Here is a 14,972-nt window from a genome sequence, read left to right as displayed (position 1 = left end):
AACACACGATGCTAGCGCTCGCAGTGGTGGTTAGTGACCAAGCAGTCCTGTTAGCAATTTCTCTCAGCCCAGTGTGGCAGTGTGCATTAGGAGCATGTTTATTCTCAGTTTTTAAACGCAAGATAGGGGAGGCAGTTGATAATTGGTGAGCACTGTATTGCATAGAGGAGAGGACAGTACGCTGATGAGGGGTGTGAAGTGCATTTACTGAACACTCGCCCAACTTGTGCTGTGATGTCAATCTCTCTCTCCTGAATTACCTGCCCCAACTTCCCCTTTCATGCCACTGACTGACTTACGGGAGCAAAAAATTCTAGTGGTGTAGAAAATTGGAGGGAAATTTTCATTCTGAAGATGACTCAATGTGGTGATTTTTGAAGAGGAGGTGTGTGATGGAAGAGGAGGATTCTAGGTCTATGGACAATTCTGATAAGGTTAGTGATGAAGAATTACAGTGGCATGCTAAAGCTTGGGCACCCCGGTCAAAATTTGTGTTACTGTGAATAGTTAAGTGAGTAGAAGATGAACTACCTCCAAAAGTCATAAAGTTAAAGATGAAACATTCTTTCAAAATTTTAAGCAGGATTAGTGTATTATTTTCGTTTTGTACAATTTTAGAGTGAAAAAAAAGGAAAGGAGCACTGTGCAAAAGTTTGGGCAGCCCTAGAGATTTGTGCTCTCAGATAACTTTTACCAAGATCTCAGACCTTAATTAGCTGGTTAGGGCTATGGCTTGTTCACAGTCATCATTAGAAAAGGCCAGGTGATGCAAATTTCAAAGCTTTATAAATACCCTGACTCCTCAAACCTTGTCCCAACAATCAGCAGCCATGGGCTCCTCTAAGCAGCTGCTTCACACTGAAAATTAAAATAAATGATGCCCACAAAGCAGGAGAAGGTGATAAGAAGATAGCAAAGTGTTTTCAGGTAGCCAGTCCTCAGTTCATAATGTAATTAAGAAATGGCAGTTAACAGGAATGGTGGAGGTCAAGTTGAGGTCTGGAAGACCAAGAAAACTTTCCGAGAGAACTGCTCGTAGGATTGCTAGAAAGGAAAATCAAAACCCCCATTTGACTGCAAAAGACCTTCAGGAAGATTTAGCAGACTCTGGAGTGGTGGTGCACTGTTCTACTGTGCAGCAACACCTGCACAAATATGACCTTCATGGAATTTATTATGTTTGCCTAATGTTTTAAAAAATTTATGAAAGAGAAAAATTAGTAATTTCAGGAAAGGTAAGCTAAGCTTAAATACCTATTCTTTTTCAAAAAAGATCAGCTAAAATTCATTCTCTACTCAAAAGAGCATTAACAATTATTTTTAGATTATTACATCTATAACTTACTGATCATACTAAAGTACTGTGAGCTCTAGATATAATAATTCTTATGCAGGGATTCCTTGAAATCTGAAAATTATTTCAAGGATTCCTCCAGAGTAAAAAAGTTAAGAAAGGCTGATTTATTGTATACAGTAAAATTCAGATAATCTGCTATCTGATTATTTGACATCCAGGTTATGTTTGCTGTGTTCCCTACCCCCCGCTACTCACTACATCCTCAGTTCCAATGTTCATTTTCTGCTCAATGAAGCTCCAGTTCCTGTCCTCCTTTCCTTGCAGATTACTATTTCCTTCAGATCAACCCCTACCCAACAAACTATCATCCATCATTACTTTATGACCCCCCCCCCCCCACCCATGGTTGGGTTTGACCATGGATGCTGCATCCTATATGATCTACATGTCAGGGTGGGAACTGGAGTGAAGGGACTCATGATGGGATAGGATAGATGTTAAAGAAGCAAAGATAGCATGCTGTCACACTATCAGGAAGGACAGACAGATGATAGGACATAATTGAAGCCAGCAGGGTGTGTATCAGTGCATTATGTATGCAGAATCAAAAAGGGTAGCAAATGCAGCACTCAAAAGTGTTGTATCTCAGTGCATGGAGTATAAGAAATAAGGTGGATGATCTTGTTGCACTATTACGGATTGTCAGATATGATGTTGTGGCCATCACTGAATCGTGGCTGAAGGATGGTTGTAGTTGGGAGCTGAATGTCCACAGTTACACATTGTATCAGAGGGATAGAAAGCTTGGAAGAGGGGGTGGCGTGGCTCTGCTAGTAAAGAATGGCATCAAATCAGCAGTAAGATGTGACATAGGATTAGAAGATGCTGTACCCTTGTGGGTTGAGTGAAGAAATTGCAAGGGTAAAAGGACCCAAAGGCAGTTATATACAGGCCTCCCAACAGTAGCTGGGATGTGGGTCACAGATTACAACAGGAAATAGAAAAGGCGTGTAAAAAGGGCAATGTTATGATAGACATGGGAGATTTCAACATGCAGGTCGATTGGGAAAATCAGGTTGGAAAGAGAGTGAGTTTGTTGAATGCCTAAAAGATGGCTTTTCAGAGCAGTATGTTGTTGCGCCTACTAAGACATCAGTTTACTGGATTGGGTGTTATGCAGTGAACTGGAGATGATTAGGGAGCTTAAGTTAAAAGTACCTTTACGAGATCACAAAATGATTAAATTCACTTGAAATTTGATCGGAAAGTAAAGTCTGACATAATAGTATTTCAGTGGAGTAAAGGAACATAAGAACTTAACAAACAGAAGCAGGAGTAGGCCATCTGGCCTGTTGAGCCTGCTCCGCCATTCAATAAGATCATGGCCGATCTGGCCCTGGACTCATCTCCATCTACCTGTCTTTTTCCCATAACCCTTAATACCCCATACTATGCAAAAATATATCCAATCTTGTCTGAAATATATTTACTGAGGTAGCCTCCACTGCTTCATTGGGCAGAGAATTCCACTGATTCATCACCTTCTGTGAAAATCTACTGCCCTGAATATTGAGGCTATGTCCACGAGTTTTAGTCTCAGCTATCAGTGGAAAGAACTTTCCTGCCTTTTCTTATCTATCCCTTTCATAAATTTTATATATTTCTATAAGATCCCCTCTCATTCTTCTGAACTCCAGCGAGTACAGTCCCCGGTGACCCAATCTCTCCTCATAGTCTAACCCCCTCATCTTGTGAACCTCCTCCAAAGCCAGTATATCCTTCCTCAAGTAAGGAGACCAGAACTACATGCAGTAATCCAGGTAAGCCTCACCAGTATCCTGTACAGTTGCAGCATAACCTCCCTGCTCTTAAATTCAAACCCTCTAGCAACGAAGGCCAACATTTCATTTACCTTCTTGATAGCCTGCTATACCTGCAAGCCAACCTTTTATGATTCATGCACAAGTACTCCCAAGTCCCTTTGCACAACAGCATGTTGCAAATATTCACTATTTAAATAATAATCTGCTCTTCCATTTTTCTTTCCAAAATGCATAACCTCACATTTATCAACATTGCACTGCATCAGCCAGATCTTTGCCCACTCACTTAAAACTACTTATATCTCTCTGCAGAATCTCTGTATCTTCTGCATAATTTGCTTTTCCACTCAATTCAGTATCATCAGCAAACTTAGGTGCACTATACTCGGTCTCTTCTTCCAGATTGTTAAGTTATATCATGAACAATTGCCAGATGTTGAAGGGTGTCAAGGAAGAGAAGTGAGCACAGTTACTATTACAAAGGAGAAGGTGCTCAAAAAGCTGAAAGACCTAAGGGTACATGTCAACCAGGCCAGATGAACTGCACCTTAGGGTTCTGAATGAGGTACCAGTCGAGATTGTGGAGGTATTAGTGATTTTTCAAAACTCATATGGACTTGGGCATGATGCTAGAGGACTGGAAAATTGCAAATGTCACTCCACGCTTTAAGAAAGGAGGAAGGCAGCAGAAAGGAAATTATAGACATAATAGCCTGACCTCAGTGGTTGGGAAGATGTTGGATTCAATTATTAAGGACAAGGTGATGGAGTACTTGGTGACACAGGACAAGACAGGACAAAGTCAGTGTGCTTTCCTTCAAGAAAAATTTTGTCCGATGAAGCTGCTGGAATTCTTTGAGGAGATTACACATAGAGCAGATAAAGGGGATGCAGTGGATGTTGTATATTTGGACTTTCAGAAGGCCTTTGACAAGGTGCCACACATGAGACTGTTTATAAGTTAAGAGTCCAGAAAAGTTACCGAATGGTTAGAGTATTGGCTGATTGGCAGGAGGCAGCAAGTGGGAATAAAAGGATCCTTTTCTGGTTGGCTGCCAGTAACTCGTGGTGTTTCACTGGGGTTGGTGTTGGGACCGCTTATTTTTGTGCTGTATATCAATGATTTATATGAGAGAATAGATGGTTTTGTTGCCAAGTTTGCAGGTGATACGAAGATTGATGGAGGGTCAGTGTTGAGGAAACAGGTAGGATGCAGAAGGACAGACAGATTATGAGAATGGGCAAGAGAGTGGCAAATGAAATATAATGTTGGAAAATGCATGGTCATGCACTTTGGTAGTAGAAATAAATGTGCAGACTATTTTCTAAACGGGGAGAAAATCCAGGAATCTGAGATGCAGAGGAACTTGGAAGTCCTTGTGCAGAACAACCTGAAGGTTAACTTGCAGGTTGTCAGTGGTGAGGAAGGCAAATGCCATTTTAGCATTCATTTCAAGGGGCTTAGCATACAAGAGCAGGGATGTGATGCTGAAGTTTTATAAGATACTGGCGAGGCCTCACTTTGAGTATTGTGAACAGTGTTGGGCTCCTCATCTAAGAAAAGATATGCTGGCATTGGAGAGGGTTCAGAGGAGGTTCACAAGGATGATTCCAGGAATGAAAGGGTTATCAAACGAGGAATGTTTGATAGCTCTGGGTCTGTAGTCACTGGAATTTAGAAGGAAGAGCGGGGATCTCATTGAAACCTTTCCACAGAGCAAATATGGAAAAATTGTTTCCCATGGTGGGGGAGTCTAGGACAAGAGGGCACAGCATCAGGATAGAGGGGTGTCCATTTAAAACAGAGACGAAGAAATTTCTTTAGCCAGAGGGTGGTGAATTTTGCCACAGACAGTGTGGAGGCCAGGTCATTGGGTGTATTTAAGGCAGAGTTTGATAGGTTCTTGATTGGACACAGCATCATAGGTTATGGGGAGAAGGCTGGGAAGTGGGGCTGAGGAAGGGGAGAAAAGATCAGCCATGATTGAATGGCAGGGCAGACTTCATGGGCCAAATGGCCTAATTCTGTTCCCATGCTTTATAGTCTTAAGGATATGGACAGCAAGTTGTTTCCCACGCAGCTGGCTCCCTCTCTCCTTGCAGCTGATGAATCCAAAGAAACTGCAGAGTCTGATACAGGTTGGTACCAGTGGTTTCAAAGGAGTTGCCAGTTGGCCTTGAACTCAACACAGGACTGCCCTAGGGACTCTACCTCCAGATTTTTGCTCAGTGTTTACTCCTGAAGCCTTTCCCATGAGTGGGTATAGCCACAGGGCAGCAGAGAGTTGAGATAAGAGTTTTCCTTCTCCTAGATGAGCTGCCAGCCACAGCTGATGAGCCTCATCTGCCCGAAGCAACAGGTCTGAAGTCACCAATGACCTGTCTTTGCCCATTCTCCTGTCAGTAGAAACAGTTCTGCTAGGTTTAAGCCAAGTGCTGCATATGGTTGCCAGAGGCTACCTGAGATGTACATCATTACTTGAAGGCCACTGGAACTGGTCTGGGACATTCTGATTCATCACTATTTTAACAACACAAGGAATGAATGCTTATACAGTATTTACTGGCCCTCATTGAAACTACAGGGTGAGAACTATATTTTGAAGGTCTGCATTTTGTTTCTGCTCAGAACCCTTTGGGCTGCTCACTGGTATTTGAACATTCAAAGGTGTTCTTTCTGTTGAGGTGTGCTTCCATTGTACACATGTAATTCTAAATGTCAAAGTAGATAATTATACCATTGAAACTAAAATGTAAAAAAATCTCACTGTACCAGCTTTTCCATATTGTCTTCAAGATAAATAGTCTGCTTCTCTTGCTGAAGAAAGAGCTTTTACTTCTTCTGTCCTAGTCACTGAGTAGTTCATTCACAACTACAACACTGAACCAGCTAGATTACTGTAATTGGATTTCACATAAAGCCTCTCAATAAAACGAAGAGAATATACCTTATCTTGAATATAATGGACCATTTCAGGAAATGCTGGCAAAACTGTAGGGGTGCTTTCCTTTTCTGTTGATTGATTTGGTAGAGCCCTCAGTACACGTTTTGCTTCCCCATATACTTCCTCTTTCCTAATTAAACATTAGATATTCAATCATCAAATATTGAACTCTTAAGCATTCCCATTGCAGTTATTACAAGCATTCATATTTACCTTACAAACATACAATTGCTTGTCATTTGCCCTTGTCTACAAATGAGTCACAGTATTTTTTAAATTTCAAACACAACTAAAGTGAATAGCAAAGGATGTTGACAAGTTACTATATTTTTGACAAACTTAAGCTTGTATATATCCTCAGTGGATATAATTCCTGAATATTCAAAATCTGGTGACCCTAACCTAACTTGCACCAAGTCTCTCCCACTCACCTAACATCCTAGTGTTTACACATCTACAACAGTTTCTGATATGTGGTTTTAAATTCACTTCTTGGTATTCAAAATATTCCATGTTCTTTCCCTCCTCATCTGAATAACCTTCTCTGATCCCATGGCATTGAGATCTTTGAGCTCCTTCAATTCCAATGTTGTAACATGAACAAAGACACTGAAGCTAATATTTTATACAATAACATGAGACACTCTTAGAGGAAAAGACCTGTTTGACTCAGTATTACTTGACATTTTATGTGCTAAGGATCAAAGGTGGCAGCAGGACAATTCCATGGTTGCAATGTGTCTACAATGCTTCCTTCGAATTACATCTCCTTTTCACACCCACAGTCGAAATACCCAAAATGAATGATAATCAGCATTGTCTGGCTTGATCTACAATTCATGTTCAGGTCTAAAGATTGGTTGCTAAAGTTAATATTTTGCGATATACCTTAATTCCAGAATGCATCCTAACACTGACTTCTTATGCACCCAAATTTTAATCATGACTTTAGACCCCGTGCATTAGAATTTATTTCCAAAACATTACAATCTCTCTAAAATTTTGCCCTTTAAACAAGCTTTTTTTCCCCCCACCAGTTATTATCTTTCCAGAGAGGAATTTTGTCTCTTTTCGCTACTCTAACAGAATACTTACGGATCTCCAGCAGCAAGTAACAACATGTATCTGGATGGTATATGGTCCGAGGCAAACACCGTGCTGGCAAATTTCACAGCAACCTGCCGTACTTGCACTTCTGGCTGAAAAGATAAGAATAGGATTCTGCGAGATTCTTTACTATGGATAAAACTTACCTATAATATCTTAAATAAAAATTTAGTAGTATTTGACCTATAGTTATTTTGCTTCCATATATTCCAAAGGATAGTTTTCTGTTAGGGTCCAATTTGCTTTAGCAGGATATCACTTTTAGAAGTACAACAGTAATTGATAAAATGTTGATGCTTGCTTCTATACTAGGTCTTCTATGTTTCTTTTTCAGGAAGGGACAGTCATAAATTTTAACCCTTTCGTAATAACATTTGAAACCATTACAACATAGCCTAATGACAAAAATTATGAGAAATGAATCCATAATTAATGACCACCTCTAATTATTATTATAGCATGCTATTAATGCATAATGTTTTTGCAACACACACCATGTGTTTAAGAATGCTTTAATATTCTCCCTAAAATGAAAAACTTTAAAAAAAAGCATTTTTCCCATTGTTGCATTGCTCTAACATAATTTGCAGAATTTACAATGACATTCTTTCTCATCATATATTAATAGATTGATGTATAAATTATTACATACCTTCTCCAGGTATGCTGCAACCAAAGCTTCCATTAATGTAACTGAAGCTCCTTGCAATGAACAGTAGGCTCCCACCATCATAGACAATGCTTCCTGAATAGAAAGTCTGATATCGGGATTTTCCTAATAATGAAGCAAGTAAAACACTGTTTTATTGGTGCAGAAATATTTTAGAAACATCCCCAGACACAACACTATAAAATAATTTGTTTTTTTGAGAATGTTCACTTACCTTGCACATGGCTTCAAAAAACTGCTGCACAAGTGCTAAATCTTTTGTAAAAAGTTGTGGTAAACGGCTAAATATGTGTAGAGCAGAACAAAACAGAATTTAGTGAAAATACAATGTTCCAATATTCATATACCATATTTACTATCTTTTGAAATGGAAAATTTACAACACTGAATGGGAACGCTCTAAGTGTATATTCAAGGTGAATATGTTCCTTCAAATTGCTTGCATTAATTAATTTCCCTCTTAATTTTTTATCAGTTGTCATCACCACCCTGTTGTTTTACAAGTAATATTATAGTACATAATCACATACTGCTCCAATTGTCTCTTGCGTTCCAATGTCACTGTGATTCTAGTTGAAAACACATGGAAAACTATCTATGTTAAGTCCTGGCAAGCCCTTCAGCGGGAACTATGGGAACTATTCTCTAGCAAAACCAGCCAACTGGCCTTTTAGCTTCTGCACAAGAACATAGGACTATGAAGGATCTCAATTTGCTGCTGGCCAAAATAGACTATAGATGAAAAACTCAGTACAGATTGGAGAATGTACTCTCAGTATTGAGATAGCATGGTAAAGCAAGGTAAAACATGTTAAAGACATTTCACGTTGTAAAGTCTAGTTTATTAAACTGTACATTTAATTGTTTTTATTGCAACATAGTTCCCTCCAAACTGCTTCCAATGGGTTTTAGATATACAAAGGACAAAGTGCATCATACCTTTCACAGAACTGAATCAGATTTGGCAAATTGTGCCAGTGACAGAGTTAGAAACAGAAAACCTACAGCATAATTTGGGCCCTTCAGCCCACAAAGCTGTGCCAACACGTCCTTACCTTAGAACTACCTAGGCTTACCCATAGCCCTCTATTTTTCTAAGCTCTATGTATCCATCCAGGAGTCTCTTAAAAGACCCTGTTGTTTCTGCCTCCATCGCTGCCGCCGGCAGCCCATTCCAAGCACTTACCACTCTCCGCATAAAAAACTTACCCCTAACATCTCCTCTGTACCTACTTCCAAGCACCTTAAAACTATGCCTTCTTGTGCAAGCCATTTCAGCCCTGGGTAAAAGCCTCTATCCACATGATCAATGCCTCTCATTATCTTGTACACCTTTATCAGGTCACCTCACATCCTCTGTCGCTCCAAGGAGAAAAAGCCGAGTTCACTCAACCTATTCTCATAAGGCATGCTCCCCAGTTCAGCCAACATCCTTGTAAATCTCCTCTGCACCCTTTCTATGGTTTCCACATCCTTCCTGTAGTGAGGCGACCAGAATTGAGTGCAGTACTCCAAGTGGGGACTGACCAGGGTCCTGTATAGCTGCAACATTACCTCTCGGCTCTTAAACTCAATCCCACGATTGATGAAGGCTAATGCATAGTATGCCTTCTTAACCACAGAGTCAATCTACATAGTAGCTTTGAGTGTCCTATGGACTTGGACCCCACGATCTCTCTGATCCTCCACACTGCCAAGAGTCTTGCCATTAATGCTATATTCTGCCATATTTGACCTACTATATTCTGCCATCGTATTTGACCTACTAAATTTTGCCATCATAGTTGTCCAAATTAAGCTTACATTTTACCCAAAGTCCAGCAAATTTTTACCCATTTACCTGTTATTAGTCTCTGTTCCTTTTAAAAGTTAGTGTTAAATAAGCATCATTAATCACTGAGTAGCATTTATTCTCATATCTCCTCTGCCTTTTTGATTATTTGTGTCACAGGCTTAAAACTTCTCTAATTACTGATTACTCTGCGAAGGCAACAAGTTTCAAACAAAAACCTTTATTGTTTCTACTTGTTACTTTTAAGATCCAGTAATCTATAAAATGAGCACAAAGGCTTATGTAAAAACTGAAAAGTACATTAGTTTGTTAAACCATGCATTGCTGGAGACATGCTTGCTCACAAATTCTGAATACTTATACTTCAAAAACTTATTTCTAAATACGTAATAATTTGTACTTTTAAAAGTGACATGTTTACTAATAATTTATAAATACTTAAATATTACCTATTTATAAACACTTCAGGCATTAAAAATCTCAAATAAACACAGAAAATTTTTACCTGGACACTTTTCCAACTGCTGAATATGCCATAGAAAGTGTTTTTGGATCCTTGGACAGAATAAAAGAATAGCTATTTACAATTCAATATATTATAGTTTCTAGAAGCAGATGACATTGATTAAGGTGTTAAATAGTTTTGTAGAAGAAGTAGCAGAAATATTTGAGGCTAGTTTGAATTAATAAATGAATTTATATCATTTTGTGTACACTGTATTTAAATGAATAGATGAAGTGCAAAATTGACAAGACAGGCAGCAACTAAAGGAGGAAAGTTCTGATTTAATACCCAAATTCCTGCACTACTTGATGAATAGTACAGGAAGGACAAATAGGTTCAGTGAAAGGCATAAGCCTGGCTACAAGGGCTTCCTTCTGGAACATGTACAAGACATCCTAGATAATGAGAGAACTGAGTGTGGATTAAAAAAAAGGAAATTAAGTGATAGTTAAAGCATAAAAAGCAGGGGGGCACTTGAAAAGGAAATTAGGAAGGCTAAAAGAGGTCACGAGAAATCTCTGACGACATGATTAAGGTAAATTCAAAAGCATTAAAAAACCCAGGGTAGGGGCAGCAGGGGTAATCTGGGCATGGAGACAAAAGGTGCAGAAAATAGCTTTTTTTCAAATTAGTATTAACAGTGGAACAGACTTTGTAGTTAGAGAATTTCATGAAGAGGTAGGTGAAACCCAGTGTTGGTCTCCATAAACAAAGAGTTACTCTTGATGCCTAAGCAGTCTTAGGTGGATTATTCCCTTAGCTGCTATGGGAAGCAAGGGAACAGAATATGAAGGGTCGGGTTGAAATTTTTTTTTAAACCTTGGCAGGACGTGAAGCATCAGATGACTAAAGAATGGGAAATGTGGCCATACTTTTTAAGAAAGGGAGTAGTGAAAAACCTGGTAACTGGACTTGTGAGCCTGACATCTGTGGAGGAAACTTAAGGAGAGGGTTAATGACCACTTAGAAAGGAGGGACTAATCAGAGAGCTAACATGGATTTAACAAGGGTATATCCTGTGTGATGAAGTCAATCAAATTTATCAACCAGAATTACTCTTTATCTCTCCAAGAGATCATTACAGTAACAAAATGTATTGTTGAGGCCAAGATAGTAGATATGACTTAAATGAACTTCAGTAAGGCTTTGGACAAAGTCCCAAATGATTCAAAAGATTAGAGCTCAAGAGGCCCTGGACATGTCGGCAAAGTTGTTGGCAATAGGAGATAATAGTATTAAAGGGTTGTTTGGTAATTGAACGCCTGTAACTGGTGGTGTTCCATCAGGATAGGTGCTGAGACCCCTTCATTTGTAATTATACATGAATAACTTGGATGTGGAAGGCATGATCAGTAAGCTTGTTAAAAAGATTGGTGAAGTTGTAGATAGTGTTGAAGTGGTCTTAGGCTGCAGCGATATTAATGTGTTGGTGAAATGGGTTCAAAAAGGGCAGAGAGAATCCAGACAAATGTGAGGTGATATATTTTGAAAGTATCAATAAGTCTAGGATATATACTACGAATAGTTGGTTTCAGGGAGTACTGAGGAACAGAGGGATTTTGGAACACAAGCCCATAGATCCTTGAAAGTGATAAGTAAGTAACATGATTAGGAAGTCATATTGGATACTGGCCTTTATTAGTCAGAGCAACGAATACAGAAATAGGTTATGTTTGGATTTAATAAGACTTTGGTCAGACTTCAGATGGAGTACTGTATGGAGTTCTGGTCATCATTGTCTGAAACAGATGTGATTTTGCTAGAGAGGGACCACAGTTTGTTCCCCGGCATGGAACAGATCAGTTATGAGGAAAGATGGGAAAAGTTACATCTATTCTCCTTGAACTGGAGGAGTTTAAGAAGAGACATGACCAAGATATGTAAAATTTTGTACATTAATTATGAATGAATTGAATTGGACCAAGCACTGAGAGATGGGATTAGTGTGGATGGATTGTCATTAGTCAGCATGGATGAGTTGAGTCCAATACTGTACAATTCAATGATTCTTTGAAATGTTACACAAAGATGAATAGCCAAGTGACTTCAATCACATAACACATGGATTTTCACATGGCTGAAGTAAGCCAGAGAATTACTTTCCAGTAGCAAGTTACTGTTTTCAGATGAGGAAAATAAATAGGAGAAAATAGAAAGAGGACAACTGAACGCTAAATTTGATTTTTAGTCTGGGCAGTGCAAGTACGAGTGCTCTTGCTGGTTTCTGCTCCTAAATGCTGTAGAGCTACTGCTGGGTGACATGGTTGTGATACTGTCCAATGTCCAATAATTTTCTGATAAAGGATGATGTTTCAGACTATGAAATGGTAAATTGTTAGCATATGGGTAAACTCTAGCCCAACTTAAGATGAACTGTGAGAGGAACAGTGAGTAAATCAGACAAGAGTAGAGTAACAGTTGGCTATTCAAGAACAAGTTTGTTGATCAAAGAGATTTCTGAAGACTTACCTCTTTGTATTCATTGATCATCTTAGTAAGCCCATTTAGAAGCATTGGTCCCAAAGGTTTTATTTTGTTATCAGGACAACTGTGAACATTAAAAAGGATTAGTGCAATAAATATAGAAAATGTGGTAATAGACTACTTAACCTTACCTCATTTTTTTTCTTTTGAATCAGAAATCAAATTGCTCTCCAACTCATGTTTTATAGTTATGTTCATTATAAGCTTTCTTTTAGTAACAAAAAAGCCAAAAAAAAAATACAGACACTCGAGTTCTGAAATGAAAACTAATACAGATCAGGCAGCATCGTCACAACTGTGAACAGAGAGAATAATAGGAATCTCTGTTATAGCATGGAGATCAAGAGAGACCTAAATATACAAAAGGTATTAGTGTTGACTGAGTGAAGGTAGTGAAAGCATGTTAACTGCAACTATTCTGCCTGAAGGAGATACAGATAAAAGATGGAATGAGGACCATTCACAGCTGCTGGAAATATGAAATAGAACAGCAAAAACAGCCTAACAGGTCAGGAAATTTATGTAAAGAGTTAACGTTAAAGGTTGACGATCTTTTGTTAAAACTGATTTGTTCTATTTCAAGCTAGAAAAACTGGTCATCTGAAATTGAAGAACACCTTGTTAATCCTCAGAAGCAAAGATGCTATTCCTCCAACTTAAATCAGCTCCATTAGAACAGTGGGAGAGATGAATGATGGTGAGTTCAGATTGGGAGGAGCATAAATTTAAAGAGACTAGCAGGTAGGAGCCAGTGTTGCTCTTGCAGACTGAAAAATGGTCACTGATTCTGCATTTAGTTTCTCAGGTATAGAGGAGACCATCATGTTGGAGAAACGTAACTCAGACTGGGGGACCACAATTGCAGAACATCTCTGTTCAATGAACAAGAGGAATCCTGAAATAGCAGCCTGCCATTTTAATTTCCACTATGACCTCTCTTTCTTGGGCATTTTTTTTTTACAATTACAACAAAGCCCACAGTTCTAAGCATCTTGTCACCTGTCCAGGCATGTAATAGCTCTCAGGGGTCCACATTGAAAAACTTTAGACAACCAGCATTTCCATATCGAGTCAGAACGGGCTGGTTTTAACAAAAGAACAGCAAACTGTGATGTTAACTCATTCATTCTCTCTTCCCCTCAGCCTCCTGACCTTCTGGGTATTTCCATTGTTCTCTTTTATTTCAGATTTCTACTAGCTGCCAAACATTTGCAATACTCCTTTGATTCTTTCTACTTTCTTTTTCCTCATTAAATGCTTTCTTCTTGCATCCTTTGTTCTCACTTCCCTCTACACTTTTTTATAACTTAAAGTGTGTTCTTAATGTTAATAACTTAATGTTCAGTTGAAAGGACATCAATGTGAATCACTGTTTCTATTTAACTCTTCACAGATGTTGCTGTACTTACTGAAGTTTGCTAATATTTTCTGTTTTGATCTTAAGATATCTTTTAGGGTCAGTGTAAATTAGATTAGATGAGCAGTATTTGTCACATGTATATCAGAACAATGAAAAGTGTTTGCATCAACAACCAGTACAGTCCAGGGATGTGCTGGAAGCAGCCCACAAGAATAGCCATGCTTCCACTGCCAACATAGCATGCCCACAACTTACCAACCCTAACCAGTACACCCTTGGAATGTGGGAGGCAACCGGAGCGCCCAGAGGAAGCCCATACAATTACAGGGAGAATACACAAATTCTTTGCAACAGTGGGGGAATTTACCCCAATTGGTGATTGCTAGTACTGTAAAGTGTTGTGCTAACTGCTACACTACCATAACACCGTAGATCAATGGCACTGTAACTGTTAACCGCTATGTTACCATGCCAGCAAATCTAGATTTCCTAACTTTGATAGCCACGTGTTCAAATTTCAAAATGACCACAGAGCAAATAACGAGTCTACTTTAGAGTATGCCTGCAACATCTCCTGACAAAATATCTACACTGGCACTGATTTCCTTTATTATCCACTTATCTATTAGACTTATTGGTCAATCAACTTATAATTAATATAGATGAACCTAATTTTATTAGGCCTTGTCAATACCAAAATAAAAACAAGGGAGGTTAACTATGAGTTGAATCTAATCATACAAGTAGAAAAGCTTAATAAAGAGAATTATTTAAAATATATTAAGTTGCTTCCCCTACCTGCAAGTTAATTAGCTTTGCCTTGGTGCTGTCAACAACTGACTAGTTTCCTAGCATGTAGCGATGTTACACTTACACCAGCTGATTGATAGCTTTCACTTTGCCCTGGTTGTTCATATATCCTGCTCTTCCTTTCACTGTGCTCCCAATCGTCTAACGAAGATCGAGTCATAGCGTGGAATAGGAATTAC

The 14,972-nt window shown here is 38.8% G+C and overlaps 1 protein-coding gene across 1 annotated transcript in view; it reads right to left on the bottom strand.

Annotated features, from left to right (window-relative positions):
* The window catches only part of ecpas (Ecm29 proteasome adaptor and scaffold), a 155,506-nt gene that overhangs the window by 96,394 nt on the left and 44,140 nt on the right, over positions 1-14,972 (bottom strand). The window contains exons 11-16 of the mRNA XM_059974826.1: positions 12,609-12,687; positions 10,140-10,189; positions 8,057-8,123; positions 7,825-7,947; positions 7,161-7,264; positions 6,069-6,195 (exon numbers count right to left, since the gene is read on the bottom strand). Coding sequence (XP_059830809.1) covers positions 6,069-6,195; positions 7,161-7,264; positions 7,825-7,947; positions 8,057-8,123; positions 10,140-10,189; positions 12,609-12,687 — 550 coding nt within the window. The remainder of the gene's footprint in view (positions 1-6,068; positions 6,196-7,160; positions 7,265-7,824; positions 7,948-8,056; positions 8,124-10,139; positions 10,190-12,608; positions 12,688-14,972) is intronic.

This window comes from Hypanus sabinus, chromosome 7 (genome assembly GCF_030144855.1).
Source record: "Hypanus sabinus isolate sHypSab1 chromosome 7, sHypSab1.hap1, whole genome shotgun sequence".
NCBI lineage: Eukaryota > Metazoa > Chordata > Chondrichthyes > Myliobatiformes > Dasyatidae > Hypanus > Hypanus sabinus.
The sequence above is the reverse complement of the archived record's forward strand: the minus strand, read 5'-3'. Positions and strand labels throughout refer to the sequence as shown.